General features: G+C 32.2%; 1 protein-coding gene across 1 annotated transcript; it reads left to right on the top strand.

The window, feature by feature from the left end:
- The first annotated feature begins 10980 nt into the window (after positions 1-10980).
- LOC123538984 (protocadherin gamma-B4-like) lies at positions 10981-17919 on the top strand. The gene is made up of 5 exons (XM_053530302.1): positions 10981-11178; positions 13269-13512; positions 15010-15134; positions 15870-15938; positions 16197-17919. Exons 1-5 carry the CDS (start codon positions 11115-11117, stop codon positions 16424-16426), a joined length of 732 nt encoding a protein of 243 aa, XP_053386277.1. The 5' UTR covers positions 10981-11114; the 3' UTR covers positions 16427-17919.
- Positions 17920-19171: the final 1252 nt, after the last annotated feature.

A 19171-nucleotide genomic window follows, 5' to 3' on the forward strand; every position in this document is an offset into this window, starting at 1 on the left:
GCAAACTTTTTATTCAAAACTCAACGTCATATTTGTCTCTCTGGCGTCACTTTAACGTAAATATCGACATGTACGTTAAAATAATCTCCACAAATTATACACCATTTTAAAGACATTTTTAAATGAAAATATGATGAGTAACAAGCAAATCGATATTTGTTGAATGAATAGAACGATTTACGAAAACAGTTTGACGGACGTGAAATCATGATTCATAAAAAAAAATGGACATCAATGGTGGTGTTTGATTGTCTGCAGATAAAAAAGTGACAGAAATAACAAAGAAATATGCTGAATTTTATATTATCAAAATGTCGATACGGAACCAAATAACATCAAATGAGGCGCATTCCGCCTTAACAGTAATAACTTATAATTCATGTTCCAATATTCCAGACTCAAGTGTATACATGGTTTATATGCCGCGATCTTCTGATGTGTACATTGCAGTGTCATCATTGGTGACGTGTACCATTTTTAGAAACAGCATAGATAAATTTTGAATTAAGTATTTACTTTTATATCAAACCTTAGATGTTATTGAAAATAGCATTTTCACAGCAGTAACTACTTAATACTTTAATTAAAATTGACTGAATATCGGAAAATTCCGTTATGCAACGCTTTCCAATCGGGAGGAGGTGTTTATAACAGCATTTGGCCAGCCGAATGACGTATCGAGCTCAATTGTAGTGCTGTAAAAAGCGAAGAATTTGCCTGGTTAGAATCAAAATAATAAATATGTTCCAATAATTTTATCAGTTAATAAAATATTGGCAGGTGTTCGGATGCGTAATAATTAAATCACGAGTGCCTATCGTTCGGATGCGTAATAATTAAATCACGAGTGCCTATCGTTCGGATGCGAATATTAAATCACTCGTGCTACGCGCTCGTGATTTAATTATTACGCATCCGACCTCCTGACCATAATTTATTAACTGATAAAATATAGGGACATATTTATTATTTTTTAAATAACTTTAGCCACGAAATTGCAATATAACATGCACAATATCCGTACCCTTAAACTCTGCAATCTCATCGGTGTACATGTATAAGTCATTAATTATGTAAAAAGGGACAATACAAAGTAAACAGACGCACAGCCTTCTGCTCTAAAGTCGATGAGAGTCGATTGAGTTTTCAGTTTTTGAAAACATGTTTCAACATTTTATTATTCTTTGATGCAATTTTTTTTAAAAATCTCCTCCTTGTGCATCTTACAACCTTAATTCTTTTATGAACCACCTCGGTAGCCTAGTGATAGAGCGCCCGCTTCGAGTTCGAGAGGTCGTGGGTTTTATCCCTGGCCACATCATACCAAAAGCGTAAACAATGATACTAGTGGCTTCCTCGCTTGGCGCTCAGCATTAAGAGGATAGTGCTAGGACTGGTAAACCCTATGTCATATAATGTGACTGGGTGGGGTAACATGTCAACGTTTTTGACATACCGGAGAATATGGTTTGTCAAGTATATTATGGCGCATGTTTTATATCATTTCAATAATTTGTGAGTTGAAATAAAAGTGCGTCTACTTCATTTATATTCCTCGTACTGTTTACTATTGCGCATCGTCAAGTACATGTATATTCTTGTCTTTGATCACTAAATTGATCAATACACTTCTAAATAAATAATTCGTTTATTGTTTAACATAGGACGTATCTCATCCACATAGAAAGCACAAAAAACATAAAGATGTTTGCTCTCACGATTACCGTTGCTAGCTTTCTGAAAATGTTTTATTTTTTCACATTTTGTAAATTTTATGATGAATACATTAACAACACGTTTTATTTCATCACCTCATCAGTCGAATTAGAATACATTTGAGCGAATGTAAGTTGAAACGACTATTACATATTGTTCAGTTGAAATAGCTTCAGTTCCCCAGAACTATGTAACATTGACCTTTAATACAAACTTAATTACATAATTACATGTGATCGTTAGAGTATCCCCGTCAGGTATAAAAACAAAGGAATACACACCGTTTCTCGATAGAACGAGCCAACTGTTGTTCCAAAGAATATCTCCTATATGTTATCAGAAAGGTTTGATGTCAATATTGTTTTTTTTTATTGTATCAAATATTTTGAAGGAAAGAAATCATCGGCAGTAAATGTGTTATTAATATAAATAGATACAAAGCTTGAATATCGAATGTGACTAAATGTTCATAAACAAAAACATGGTTACACTTTATTGACTGCCTTGTTTCGCTATAGTTACACTTATTGTAATTTCTGTTTCGAATGAAAATTGTCATAATAGCGTATGCTTTTGTGACGTTTTTCTTGAGCAGAGATAAGTAATAAAACTGATTTCCATTATAATACAAACAAACGAAATGAATACCCGAGATTTTGTCATGTTAAACAGTAAGATAAATAAATTATTTTAAATTTATTTATGGCTGATATACACGTAACATATTATTAGATATTGTATTGATTATATTGTATTTATTCTATGTTTGTTTGGCTATTGTTTTGTATTATCATTATTCTTATTATTATTGTTATCAATTTCTTTACTATCCGTAATAAATGTATTTTTCAAAAACAATTTGTGTACAAGCATTTTTTAAGAGTCTTTGCCATCCGTCTTGCCAAATTCAGCATGATTTTACATGGATTCAATGTTGTTATATTTTCTGGTTCTTTGGAATGATGGAGGCCATTCAATAAATGAGTAATAGAGTTCCGCTTAAGCTGGATCTCATGAACAGACTCAGTCAAACCGAGTCTGCTATATTTAGCTTGGTTGCGTTCTGTGTTTCCAAAGGATCTTTTTACAAATTTTATTTATAATATCAAAATACAATATTCATACAAAATTCATGAAATTAGTATTCAGTGCTAAAAGTGACAGGGTTGACACATAAAACCAAACTATGTTTACTAATTTGTATAAAACAAATATGAATAAACCCAATCGTTTCACAAACTTATATTAACTTCTATAATCGAACAGCAGATTTATCCTTTAAGATATGATTAATTTGTAGCAATAACCTCCTTAAATGGTCGACGCTTTCCTACGGAGGTGAATGCCCCGGGTTCGATTCCATGCTACTCCCAAAGCGGTGTGCCCCTGAGCAAGGCACTTTATCACGTTTTGCCTCAGTCAACCCAGCTGTAAATCGATACCAGCAAATTGCTGGGGGTAAGGTATAATTGGTTCTGACTGTTCTAAATATAGGGTCGCTCAAAAGCTGTACAGAACTTATGTTCACTGTATCACAGAGCGACAGTAAACACAATTTACCTTTACCTTTAGATTATCAATTGCATTTTTAAACATGTATGCATCCCTGATGAAAAGAAATGAACTTGTACCATCATTTCTTCATTGCTTTCTGAACTATAGGTAGTCAGATTTGTTTGTTGACCAGTTTCGACAGTGACACGTATTTATGATGCATGATTATTTTATTTTTATGTAAAACTATCTTTAGTCCGTCGTAAAATTTAACATTAATATTGGCATATTCACTGTTTACAAATTAGGTTAAAATTAAAAATATTCTCATACTCATTGTATGATTTCTGTAAATTCTTAAATTGACAAGTGTTTTGTGGTCCTTGAGTGTGCTCACTACTAAAACATTCCTATGTGACCTAAATATGTCAATATTCATATACTTAAAGTTCAAAGTTCAGCGATTAGAGCAATATTCAGTAACATGTTTTGAACAAAATGATAAATAAATATGTTTCCAAGCGATAAAAAAGATAAACATTTCTGGCAGCAAATAATGTTTATTTTCTACGTATAGCCAATATGAAATTGTTCAACTTTTGTAGCCCATATAAGGCTTAAGTAAACTGTGTCCTTTCTCAAGAAATGCTGCGCTAACTTTGTACCATTCGATCTTAGAGTTTTAATATCTTTATTTATATTATCATTTTATCCATGTTTTATATCTTCATTGCTATGCAGGAAAAATGAATTTGGAATACTACTAAAATTAATGTTAAAGCAACTCGTACAAGTTCATTTTTTTCACTCAGAGGATTATAACAGTCTGTAAAACACAGCTCTTTAATTATATTTATTTGTTTGTTATTCATTATTAGTTAATTAATAAATTTATATATATTTTTTTTAAATTTATTTATTTATATTTATTTATTTATTTATTTATCTTTATTTATTTATATTTATTTATTTATCTGTTTATTTATTTATTTATTTAAATATTTCTCGAGTTTCAACTTTAGTTTATTACTGGTATTGTTTTTATTGTTTTTACAATAATTTTACCATTTCAATATCTTGTATTTTCAAATACATGTATCATAAAAACCTATTTTTTCAATACTTGTAATAAGATTTAACTTAATTAATGCGAAGTTATATATCATATTTTAAAGAACACTTTTTATAAAATGAAATGCTTCATTCTATGCGAGATGAAAACTATGCCATTTTGTTTCTGAAAACAAAGCTCTTTCAACAACAATTGCAACGTATACAGCCAAAAGAAGAAATGGATCTACAGTACCAAGCTGAAGGTAATTGGTCCTCAAATACGAAAAGAAAAATGGGGGAAAAAGCTGGGCATTTTAATTGAATAACTACCAGCTTCTCGGAAACGCATTTTTGTACTACATTTTTATATACGCGGAAACGTCTGTTGATTTCTATTTTACAACGCTATCTGAATAAACATTTTAAGAGTGTTCCTCTAACTTTATATTACTACGAATAAAGACGTGTACTTCATATAATATGGCATATACCATGTTATTATTTTTTGTCAACTCTCAACATCTAAGCCACAGCTTAACTGAGTAAGAATAATTTTACTTGATTCCATATGAATTAACATAAGTTACCGGACATTAGTTTGTTTAACTGGGGAAAAGTCAATATTTAAAAATAAAAGTGAAAATTAATTTCTGATGTCATATTGAATACCTTGTCAGTCAAAAGTCAAAAAACTAATAAAGACTTTTAATAAAAACAATATTATATGCTTTCATATTATTGAAATACAAAATTGTATCTGCAAACATTTTGATCTAAATTTAGAGCAGTAAACAAACTTGTATTTCAAGTAACAAACGATTCCCACTATGCCCTTGGAAACATGTTACAGAAAATCTTCCATTCAATAATTAAAAAAATTGTCATTTAAGGCAAACAAATAAACAGGTCAATGTTTCCAGCGAATATATACAACTGTCGGGATGATGGTAACGGCAGTAAGTGTCTGTATTCAATGTTAAAAGTGTAAAGATAACTTTAACAAATATATGTTAATACTAAGATCGTCAATCTCTCATGACATGAACTCTTTGTTAGATTCTCTTAGAAAAGCACTCCACAAAATATGTAGCCACTTTTACATATAAAATATTATTTACAATACTAACACGATATAGTACCTGTCGCATTAAAAAATGTTTTCAGTTTCTAAATTTCCTTGTAGACAGTTGAATCGGCATTTGAGTTGACACGTTTTACACACAAAGATTTTGTAAATGCTTGCCAATTGTCTTCGGTGGGAAACTGAAATGTTTAAGATAAATTCGACATTACAGCTGTGTTTAAAGCAACAATAATATGCTTTGAAATGATCTGCCTCGAGAATACGAAATGCATAACATCATTACAAAAGAAACAGCCTTAAGATCATCAAAAAGGTTTTACTCACATTTAATAATCAACTGTACTTCTAAATTAACATCTCTCACAACGTACAGTTTTCAAACATGGGCCATATGATCACTGGGGAAGAAAAAAAATTCGTTGACAGTATTTTAAAAACATGTTAACGTTTCATGCATGTATTGATATGTTAATGGTGTAGCTTCAAATGTGAATATAAGAAAAACAATCAAGAAAAAACTAAATATCTACAACAATCACGAAGTACGATGGTTTGTGTTATTTACTAGGCTTGTATATTGTTCGAAATAGGTGAACAAATAGTTAATGCCAGTGGCAAACAAGTCATTTTCGGGGACATTTTACTGTAATTTGAAAAAATGTGAAAAAGAGACTTTAACTATAATTTACTCTTAAATCTTATTATTCATTTGTACAGCTAAATATGCAAAACAAATATAGAAACAGATTTAAATTAAACAATTTCAGAATAAGCTTGCATATTATACTATCTTGTTGAATAATTTGAATGACAACCTTAATGAGTCAGTCGGTACACTTCTGAATTTGTGAACGTTTGAAATGCATCTTTTAGGTATTCGTTGGAGATATTTTGCCTTTTAGTTTTATATTTAAATGCATAAATAGCTATTCTAGTCTGTCCCATCTAATTTTGGACCTCCGATAGTTTATTTATACTGTATATAAATTTGTCAAAAATGACATTGTTAATACCAGACGGTTAATATCTCTAGGCAAAAATGTAAAATGAAGTTAAAAATCAAGATTTTATGTTTTTCCCCATAGACTTGCATTGTAAAACGACGCGACGTCCATTTCAAGATGGCGGCGTCCATACAAACGTCATTTGGGGTTTGCTCACAGTTAGCTACGTCATATATATTTATTGTTTAAATAACAGACATGAAAAATTAAAACAAACTCTGTCCAAAACTTGTAGTATTTTCTTGTACGGAAGACCCTGAATTAACATTTTACTTCAAATTAAAGTTATTTCCGTTTCAGGTTTTCAGCTTTTTTTCTGAAAATGTGTTTGTACTTACTCGTTAGCATTAACGTAAAATAAATACATGTCTCATGTCAAGTGCGTATCATTGTTTCAGCCGTAGATATCATACTAGAGGTGGGGACAGCGGAGATGCGCGCAACCCATTTAACTCATTTTCATTATTGGTTACTGTTGTTTATAATCGTATCAAAGGTTCGGATGATAACCGTCTGTTAAAATGTTGTTTTTAAATAGCAAGAACACATGTTTGTGTACTGACTGGTTCTCACTATTTTTGTGATCGTTAGATCAAGGTAAAACATTATTCCTCAATGCAATTAACGATTTAAAATATACATATTTCAATTTGAGACAACCGCCTATATAAGAGACTACGTTAAACAAATTAATAATTGCCTTTATTCTTTATAATAACATAATACCAGTTTTTCAATTCCATCCTCGCGTCTTTATTTCCCGTGCTCGGCCGTTCAGTGAAATCCAACGTGGCATGTTAAAACATTTTTGTACTATTGATAGGCATGGTAGACCATGAGAAATCCAACATAGTGCATTTGCGACCAGCATCCGTGCAATTTGGTCAACTGCCTACTGCAATTAGAGAAACCGTTAGCGAACAGCATGGATCCTGACCAAATTGCGCGGATGCTGGTCGCAAATGCATCATGTTGATTTTCTCATGGCGCGGCTCATATGACCTATTGAATGGGTATTTTGTTCTTCATCTAGATAAAATAAGCATGTTCAAGCGCGTCAGTTACTCTAATTTTCGATGATATAAAACACGTGTTTCACCAAGAAGTACGTATACGAAACATTTACTTCTATTACAAACGGAGCAGTACATAGCTATATTGAAAATTCAACCAAGACACGTTGAATGCAAAACAACAACAACAAAAACACCAACAACCCCACCCCCACCCCCCATCCCCATCCCCCATAGTTATTCCTTAAAGAATGATTTGTAGCAATTCGAACTTTATATAGATATTCAGTCGAAAAATTCGTAATTGCATGAACTTTACCGTACTGTGTATAACTAGCTTATTAAATACATCTACCCATCAAGTTCATTACAAAAATATACTCTGGCAAAAATGACGGTATCCATTGCCACAACTTGTAACTAATGCAACATATAGTCTACACAGAATATCACTGCGGTCATGTACATAAGCCGTGATGTAGTCACACGCCAAATGAATTTTATTTTAGTTAAGTTGTTATCAATATATAAATTTGTGAAGTTGTGTACTATACCATTATTCGACAATTTACATGCTGATAATTCTCTAAATACGCCTATCCAGTAATTCAGTTGTTGAATTTTTCATAGGAATCTACATTATCAAGGATGGTTTTTAATCTGAATACATTATGAGCCTGTTCTCACACATACCCCCTTAACATACTTATTTCTGTTTTCTTTGGGGGTGTGAAATGGTGTCTTCTGGTGCATTTATTAGTGGGTGTACTCCCCTCATTTTAGTGGGGTCAGGGGGCTCTCCCCTGGAAATCTTTGAAATACAGGCATAAAATGGTTGCTTCCGGTGCAGTTTTTGGTCTAATATAGATATAATAATGGAGGGGTTACTCCTTACTCCTCTCTTGATGTGGGGAGGAGAGCGGTCAGGGGGCACTCCCCCTTGAAAATTTTGAAATACAGGTATGAAATGGTGGCCTCTGGTGCGTTTCTGGGTACAAATTTTGAGAAAAAATTATTCCATTACAAAAATAGTAAGGTGCATCTTTGATGAGTAATATGAGTAGGCCTATAGGTCACTTCTCACTGTTCTCAGCCTACTGGAGAGGGGCACGGGCCCCCTCAATCTGGCCCTGGATCCTGGCCTGCGGAATCTCCTGAAACTTCAGAACTTATGTTGACAGCGATACATTTGTTGGTTTTCGTGTTGTTGTTTCTAAGTTTGGTTTACGTCACATTGACACAATTTAGGTCATAATGGCGACTTTCCAACAACCATCTACACTTTACAGATAAAAAGTCAAAATTTCAAATTTATAAATAGGAGCTATAACCCACCTTCCGTAACCGGTAACGTCAAGGTTGTTTGTTTTTGTCGGAGATAGAAAAATCCCTTTTTACACGTTTTCTTTTAAAGTAGCTGTATCGATATGTTATAAAGGAAACAAATTAAATATTTTTCTAAGATTTAGGTCTAGGCTCAAACTTAAAGCAAACTGAATCATTCCCGCCTTTGATTTAAATTTTATCCACGTAGTCAGACTGGTACAGTCGACAGCTAATTTGCTTTATCATCTTTAAATTCTGGACTCACTTAGCTTCAATATTTTTTTAATTATTTATTTTTGGGGTAGCTATGCGCAAGAGAGCCGATATGTGCCGCCTATGCACTTGATCGCTCGAGATATTTAGTGACGTCATATATTGTATGACATAATTGGAATTTAGCGTTTGAAAAGTTATTGTGTCATGGCGAGCATCTTAAATGTATAGAAGGCTACTGTATATTCTAAGGAGGCTGAAGCAGTTGACGTCTTTGTATCGTACAGGTTCTTCCTGGATTATGCATCTGGAAAATACTGTGATTAAAGATATTGTTTCAAATGCATAGTTCAGTTATTTGCCTATATTCTTCGAAAGACTGCCGCAGATTGACTGGATCAATTTTCGGATGATGGATGTTCAGTGTAAAACTTCTGACTTTGAAAATTGTGCATTGAACTGGACATCGTTTGGAAGGATTTAAGGATAAATGGAATAATGATTAAAGGAATTTATAATTGAATACATTACTTAATGGCCGGATTCTTTCGTGCAAATTAAGTTCTTTTTCTATTTTTTCATTTTTACATTTTTCAAAAGTTTGTACAGTATACTAAATTGTAAATTCTATTTCAAACCCATTCTGTTTCTTACGGGAGGAAAAACAGCTAGATCTAAGTGTAAAAAATAAGTGTGAAAAGTCCCCACGGAATAACACGTGAAATTTCCCGAAAATCTCCAAAATAGAGAATATTTGGCAATGGCGACCAGAAATAAACAACAGCGAATTCCCATAGAGAAACTGAAATTTAGTCGCACGGGAAAAGCAGATGATTGTTTCAAAAATCCTTGAAATTCTCGAGGGTGACTTTCTTTTTATTCACAAAAACATGTTTTATGTTCTTTGATCCCGTTTCATTTCTTCATATCAGCCCAAAGTTGAGGTCCAAAATTAGGTGGGACAGACTATAGTACCATATAATAGACAGTGTAATCAGATGCATGTGCTTTTATAGCTTGATCAAAAAGAAACCTTAACTAAATATAAATAAAACTTTATTCCTTTCTGTTGAAACTTTCTACAATAGAACGACGGATAAATATATAGGGGAAATACTTAGATTATAAGTAATCATATGCAAAGGCATTTTCGAAAAATGCAAGGAATACAAGTTTCCTCGAGAATTTTGCTTGTCAGACTTAAATGAAAACATTCTTATTTCGCCTGAATGCTCATTCCAATACAACAATATATGTATCATACATAGTATATACTTATGTATCAATAACTTAAGTTTTTCTATTACTTAAAATCTGGACTTATCAACAAATGGCTGTAACCACATTACTTTTAATTGGGAATGTCGCTGTACATACACAGTTAGATTATATATTTAGTCAATTCTGATACACTGGGAAACGATTTTAAAGATTAAATTTTACATGAAAAAAGAGCATAGTATACCTTTAAATTCATATCATGTATCAGCGCTAGTTCCTATATCTATATGCCATCGTAAAAATACTTAAAATATGTGTATTTCTTCAACGTCTGGATAGTGTCCATTTTTGAAAGAATATTTCAATTATGACACTTTTATATTTTACGTTAATATCCTTAATTTAGTATTTTCAAGTCCAGCTACATGTTTTGAAAATAGAAATGAAATTATTTAACACCTTGCATAGTTAATAAAATCACTCAACCATCGAACCATGAGGAAAACATTGAAGTATTGACTTGGTTTAAATTGCAAATGATACATTATTCTAAGATACACTAATCCTATGCTAAGGTACTTTTCTGATCAGATATTATTACATTTATTGGCATAACGTTTATTTACTGCAAGGTATGGTATATTGGTTGGAGGAATGTAAAAAAGAGCTCTGATTTCAATGCGCATGCGCTGGAACATCACAAAAACTTGCCAATCAAATTTCGTAACTTGTGTATTTTTCACTATAGAATATAAATGAAAACCAAGGTGTATTTGTCTTCCGTTTTGAGTTCTATTCAAATTGCAGTTATGTTTAAACATGTTTCATACCAAAAGGAATGTGGACTTGGCAACATCAATGTTATCTCCGATGTTTGGTCTGGCCATGGAAACAGACGGGAGGCACAATATAAAAAGGGCTCAGAAATCGAAAGAGCGGCACAACGGATTGTTTTCATAACGATAAGAACTGCTATCTTTTCTGATCATAATGCGGCTTATTTCAAGGAATTTGGTCACCTTTCTCGCATTTCTTGCGTTGATTTATACTGCAGGTAGGTGATCAAATATACGTTTATTCTATGTTAAAACTAGTTGATATTTTATCATTCAACAGTGTATAATTTCGGGTTTTCCTTTAGAAATGAAACATATAAACCTGTGTGTTATCTAAAGCTTCTGACAAAATGTTGAAATGTATTAAAACAATTTCTACTTGTTTTTGATAGAACATTTTGTATTTAAAAAGTACAATTGATATTAAGAGTCTTATTTATGAGTAAAATTTAAAGCATTTTCCCTAATCAAAGTATCTACAAAAAAATAAAAGTTATTGTGTAGAAAGATACTGGATATTATTACTCTACTAGAAAACAAATACTACTGAATATTTTCGCTTTATAATCAAAAGTTCATTCAAAATATTAAAACATCTAAAACTTTATTTGTACTAAAATTATGCAATATTCAAAGTGAGAATTTGTTGAATAATCTTGAAACTTGAAATCATTAAATCGAACAAATAATTAGTAAACACGATTATGACAATAGTTTTATTAAAACACTGTCTCAATGACGAATTTCCTCCATAAGAGATTCGTATTAATACTTTTATAATACGACGATTCTTCAGGGATTGCGGATGGTAATAATCATCATAGAAGTACACTTATTTTGTAAAGAAGTCTATGCTTAAGAAAAAAGTTATCTAAATAATAAGGTATTGGTCTTTATTCAGGACTCTTTTGTAATTGTCATTTGAAGTTATTGTTACAACAATGAGTGGTTGCATCTTACCATAACTATCAAACTATTTTGAAATACTGAATATATGTCATATTTCCAAACAACGCAAGTTAAGGTATATTCGATCCAAATTTCATGTTAAAAAAAAATGAACAGTTACTTAATACAGTTTACGTAAATATAGACTTAATAAGTCTTTGTGTATTAACAGTGATATGCATAAGGTTTAAATTAGTAAACCTGCATAAACAAAATATATGTGTACTACCATTAAAACCGGCTGATTTTAAACAGTGAAATTTTATTGCATGATATTTAATTATAAAAAAAAAACTCTGCAGGCAAGCTTAATTCATATTTATAGTCAAGGTTAATGCAATAGAATCTAAATGATAATTTTATATATTTAAGGTAAATATTATAAAATAAATATTTTAATGAAAGACGCCCAATGGAAATCTTTAAGGCATTATTTAAAAGAAAAATATGTTTGAACTTATCTTTATTGTTGTTATATTTCTGTTCCTTTTGGACCAAGAAGTCAATATGGTGTGTGTATTAAAAATGTTCACATTACATTCATGAACAGACTTAGTCAAAGCAAGATTGCTATTACCCAGCTTCTAAATACTGAGAAAAGATAAGAAGATAACACTTATTTTGATTTGGACTACAACAAATAAACATAAGCTCATATGAGCTTTTACGACCAACATATATATTATTAACTGTAATTACAAAGGCAGTCATTTAGTTTCTTGTGGTGTCCTTAGATTGTTATACTTTTTCTTGATTTTGGATCATGAAATTAAATTAGTTAGCACACTCTAAGATCGGAACTTTTCGCGGAGCTAAAATGTTGCAATCTTTAAAGTTGAATTTGTGAAAAGAGGTAGATAATCCCAGATACATGGACAATTTGTCAAACATAGTAAGCTATTTATAATTAAAACACTTTCGCAAGTATATATTTCGCAAATACGTACTGTTAGAGAATAGAGTTGCTTTTAATGCTACAAATGGATCTTATGTATTTAGTAGATCTTGCTGTACGAGCATTTGCTAATGTTTTCTCTTAATATTTAACGATTAAACCATTTTTAACACGTTTTCGCGAAAATAACTACTGGCAAAAACGTGATCATTGCTAAAAATGATCAAACTGTCTCAAGAGCAGGTCAAAAGCCGTAAAAATTTACTCAAGCTAAAAACATGAAGTTCCAAGTCTAGCGAATACTTAGACAGCGAATATACCTAATGTTATAGGTAAAAGTGACATAGCTAAATTGTCAGCATTCAGTAATGAATTGATTACAAATTTGTAACAAAAATTAGATAGAAATATTTCTCATAAGTTCTTATAGAATATATAATTTGCCATTTTCTTTTTTTTTTTTAGTTGCTGCCCCTTCATTTACGACTCCAACAGGCGGGGACGGATCAGCAAATGTGGATGAAAACAGTGCAGCAGGAGCAGCAGTGGTAACAGTGGTCGCTACTCCTTCTTCAACAAAAACTCTTGGAGCTTACACCCTGGTGACTACAGGCTCTCCATTTACATTGGCCACTAGTGGCGAGCTGACGGTTACAGCTGCAAATACCCTTGACTACGAAACAACTCCAACCTACACACTATTGATTAAGTAAGTACATTAAAATGTTTTAAAATGCAGTAAAGATTTCCAATTATTTATCTCACAAATAAATAATATATAGTAACAACTTGATGGGTCATATGTAAATAGAATATAAAACTATAAACGCTAAGGGTATATTTTTCAGAATAATTGTATTGAAGAAGTCCAACTATATACTCGTTTTGTTATACGTTCAATTTAAAAAAGGTGAATTATATTTTTGCTGATGTCCTTCAAACCTTCAATCAGTCAAAAGTTGTTTGCGTGTATATGTGCTTTCAGTGTGCTTATGATCTTCCAATCCAGATTAGCCGACAAGATCCCTTTGTATTCTTCGCCACGCAGGAAAATTATATATCATTCACGAAAAAATCTTTATTCAATATTTACAAAATTAATTTAAATGTCGATAAATCATTTTACAAAGGAACTATAATACTATGATGATGATGATCATGATGATGATAATTATAATAATAGTATAACAATGATAATAATAATTATTAATTATTTATTATTCATTTGTTTAGTTTATACTAATTTGTTTTAGCTCGATTGTGATGAAAGCTTCAAGCTTATTTGAACAACTCTCGAGTCCGCTTCCTAGAAAAACCAGTACTGGTGTCATATGAGAAGTCATGGTCGTGACCCCAGTGGGGCTCGAACCCACGACCCCTGGATTGAGCGGCCGACACCTTATCCACTAGACCACAGCTCCCCTTTCATTTGTTTATTAATTAATTAATTAATTTATTTATTTAAAGAAGGTAACACACAAAGACATGTAACAGTTCTAATAAAGCATATTGCAATTCTTAATAATAATAATAATAATAATAATAATCATAATAAACTTTATGAGGAAAGAAAATGATAAAAAAAAACTATTAACGTGGCAATCCTGTCTGTGTATGCTATATTTTTCTGATATTTACTCATACCCTAGTAACAATTAACAACATAGCAAGGAAAATACTCCCAAAATATTTTCATTTGTCTTGGACTAGTTTTGCAGTAGACTACCATAACGAAATATGGTACCAAACTTTGACAGATGTATTGTCTTAAGCAGTGTTCATAATTACTGAATTAACGTTTTTATACAGTAGATATCTTTAGGTGCTTTGTGATATTGCAATAGAGAACAAACATCGGTTACAGTTCTATTCAATAGATTTTAGTGACTATTTCGACGAAAGTGTTAATCGACAAGTGATGACCGGTAAAAAGTCTCTCTGTACTTTGACTCTGTGCTGTTGTAATTTCTAGTTAACCTTTTTACTGGGATCACGTACAACAAATATCCGATTAGGCCGTTGCTTGAGCAATATTGCAAATTTCATAGCTTGTCATGCTATGATGATGATTTGTTGACATTCTATGCTTCTAAGGGATCGCCCGTTATTGAACACCTCTGTTCATTTTAAATTACTTAATCCAGCAATCAAACTTTTGTAGCTCATTTATTCAGTAAGAATAAAAATACGTTTTGTTTTATTCCAGGGTTACAGATGATACCCCTTCTTCAACAACAGCGACACTTACTGTAGCTATTAATGACGTCAACGATGCTCCAGTGTTTAGTCCTGCGACGTACACAGAATGCGCGACTGACGGTGCTATAGCAGGTAACGGAATCAGAGACACATTTTATTTTGAAAACGTTTAAAATTATTAAGTGTTTTTGTTTCCAGATAAATTTGACTAATCTTGCTGATGCAAGGATTCACATGATGAAATTGGTGATACAACTAATGAACAATAATTATTGTATATCTGCGCACATTTCAGCAGTTAGTGTAATGCAATATCTTGATCAAGAAAATAAAGCTTCCAATGCATCAGTTTCAATTAAGCTATGATATGTCGGCACGGCACTCTATAAAATATCTCACTCCTATTTTAAGTGCAAAAACTGTGAAGCACTAACAAAATAGTATAACAATGTTCGATTGGTTTTGTTTGTATTTACTACAAAATCAAAGATAAGATACACGGTATTTAAGATAATGTAGTCGTTTTAATGTACCTTTATGAAAGATTTAATCTTTATCTGATGCTAGTGGGTATAAAGAATTAGTTGCATGGCTAAACTAATAATGGCACGAGAGCATAGCCTGAGTGCTAAGTAAAGCCTTGTCAATAACTATAGGAGACTAAATGCCGATTAATATGTTCTTTGTCATTAACTTAATATATTTTCCGGCGGTTTGAACGTCACACGGCTAGTCGTTTATCTGTAATTTGTAAGCTTCTGGCCTCGGCGTGGATAACGAGATTCTGTCGTATACAATTGTGTTACTATTTAGCATTACTATATATATATATAATAATTTAATATTTATTCAACTATACAAATACAGGTACAACAGTGACAACAGTAACCGGAACTGATCAGGACAGCGCAAACACACTTACTTACTCTATTACCGGTAGGTATAACAATACAGTTCAATCTCAATTGGTCAGGAACATTCAGATCTTTTGAAAACTGTTGAGAACACAAACAAATATCAGAGTTTCTATCATGATCTTAATAAACAAACAAATAGTAAAACATTACATACTTCTAAGCTTTAAAAATATTGTAGATATATATTATAAAAATTTTATATATAAAATCAACATTTAAGTCAAGAATTCTTGTTGTCATGCATATAATTACTAACTTTAATTGTTTCGCTCTTTAGGCGGGAACACAAACACTGACTTCGCTAATTCTGGAGCTGTGATTACTGTGGCAAAGACACTTGCCATGGCAACAACATCAACCTACAATCTGCAAGTCGAAGTTAGTGATGGCACCGTCGCTGCAACTTCAACCGTCACTATAACAGTTGCTTCGACCTGTGACAGCGCAACAGCTCTCGTTGTTAGCTTCCTGACCATCCTGACAGCTCTTGTTGTCTCTCTGAATTAATGTTTTGTTTAAATAGTTGAAATCCAGCAAAAGCCATTTTAAAATCAATAACCAAGATACTACAGGTCCGTCGCGCGTTTAGAAAAACATTTATCTCATCATCTTGAAACATAATAAAATTATAGGACAGAGTAACGCGACTAAGATTATGTAACTAGTTTGACGTAATTCATATCACATGTAAAATTTACGGACTGCACTTTAATAAAATGTCAAACATTGCTAATGCCGACGATCTAATTTGATTAATCGAACATGTTTAAATCATTAAGAGAATTTCTGCAATTTCCGTACCAGTTAACAATTAATTCATGTAAAACATAATCACATGTATATGTATCTTGTTTGTATCAGTACTGTAGGTGAGATGGCCTTTAAATCCAGGAAATATTACCCTCATTGCAGTACATGGCAAAACGTGCCGTGACTACTACAAAAGTACAACGCTCAAAAGGTGTGCGTAAATAAAGAACACATGTTCTACGAAACAATTGCTGTGTAATATGTATACAAAGTTGTATCCGAAAATGGTTTTGAAAGAATATGAAATGTCATATGAACATAGAAATATACACGTAAATGATTTATAGAAATTAAAAAACGCCTCATAAGGGAATTATTGGTTTACAAAAATTGTGATATTCATTTATAATTTATTAAGTCTCTTCTAATACGTTGGTTTCGTTTAACTACTTGACGCGTGAGCGTTTTCGTATATGTGCATAGCGCTAGTACCGTATTTCATGCCATAAAATATTTACAGCGTACAATTGAAATTGATACAACATTTTCTGTAAAAGTGTCCGACTTTTGTGAAATTTAGTGTCTATATCGACTTATTTTCTTTTCAATCGTAGGTGTATCTCAATATTTGTTGTTGGAGCGTTATAACAAAAGCAGATCAAACACCGTCTAGCTGTATATATTTAAACGGTGCCACGACTATAATGGCTATCCGATAATATATACCAATAATAGAGAATCTGTATATTATAAAATTCATGAACGCAGATCACCTTTCATGTAGCAGAGAACAACACATAATTAATCAAAGTCCCAATGTCCTGTTGAGAAGGTCTACTCCCTAAAGTACTGCGTGTTTCTTTGTTTTTCATGTTTTTCATTTAAGAAATGATTTCAGTAATGAGATACCAATGTGTCGATGTCTGAGTCATTTCTCAGTTATAGTGTGCTTCTTTAGTTTATTTATATTGAGTGCCTTGTATATGTAAATTTCTCTGTGTGTATTATTATCGAACTAAATTTAACAACATGGAAAATGACTGTGTACCTTAAACATCAACCCTGCAACTCAAATTTAAAAAGAAAAATTGTAATTGAGCAGTCAGTCGGTTTTATTTCATCGGTCTTTTGTCAGTTGCAGCTTAAGTTGCTCAAATATTGATATCAAATCCTACAATTAATCAAATTATACTGACAATGCTTTACTTTGTATAAGCATCTGTGTGAAAAAATAAAACAATATACAATAGCATTCTTGTTATCTTGTTATTGTGTTTCAGTTAGAGATATTGTTGTTGAGAATCAGTCTTGCGATTTATTGAAATAACGTCATAATCTACTCTGGATAACTTAAAGGTTAAAGGATGACAGTTGCATGATTATCAGTACATTGAAAAGTCGAGAAATGGACAAGCCCAATACGAAAATGAAATAAAGAACCTACAAGCCCCTTTTAATATATATCATTTAGTTACCAGATCAGGGATATGTAAGCTATCATTGGTGTTTTCTTATGTACACTAGTGTCAAGGTATCATAAACAGAAATATATTCTTAAACATGCTTTTTCCTTAGCAAATTACTTTCCATGATATTTTTGAAAAGACCGTGGATATAATGTGTTATCCGTAGATTTTTATGAAATATGAAATATAGCATCGACTTAAAGGAGAAATATATTCATCTTAAAATTATCATTATGCGACCTTTGACGTTTACACATTTTCTATTTTGTTATGTGTCGAAAATTAGGAAAACACTAACTAGAATAAATCCGAGCTTATTTTGTGTTACAAACAACAAGGATAAATATCCACCAGGGTAAGATTAAACAAACGCAGCCTCCCTAAACCTAACCCATCACGATGGCTGCGCACGACTTAAACACTCGCACAAAGCAAACACAGTAGGCCAAAATGAACAAATAAAGGAACACAGTGGGGCACCGCCTTGTAAAAGTCAGCGGCAAAGCTACCACTGGGTTGCTTAAACCGGTATATGGTGCACCTAATCTCAGTCTTATCCCCACCATGTTCCAAAGTCACAGGACAGTGTAAATAAATGTTATTCCCGCCAGGTAACACCCTAACATACGCAATGGCAACAGAAGGAATGTTATGCAATACACAAAACGTCTCTAGTATATTTATATAAAAAGCAATCCTTAAGAACCAAAAGACGCATGCACTCCATGCCTTTGCAGAAGACAGAGCAACAAGGGAAACACCCTTAAGGGCCCGACGAAATAGGCCAGAAGGCAGAAATAAAAAAAGCTCAGTCTCTGTGGGATTAAAGAACTACCTAAGTATCATAGAGTCCTCCACCTGTTCCGTCAGACACAACCAAAGAGAAAAGCGTAGCGTCCATGTAAAAGCGGTGAACATCAAAATGTGGTGTGTCTCAAAACAGTTGGGTCAAAACCTTGTTTAATAAAAAGTTTTATAACTTTACTAAATAGATTTTGAAAATTGCCATGTCCCAAAATTTTACGAAATTTGTAAA

This window comes from Mercenaria mercenaria, chromosome 18 (genome assembly GCF_021730395.1).
Source record: "Mercenaria mercenaria strain notata chromosome 18, MADL_Memer_1, whole genome shotgun sequence".
NCBI classification, from domain to species: domain Eukaryota; kingdom Metazoa; phylum Mollusca; class Bivalvia; order Venerida; family Veneridae; genus Mercenaria; species Mercenaria mercenaria.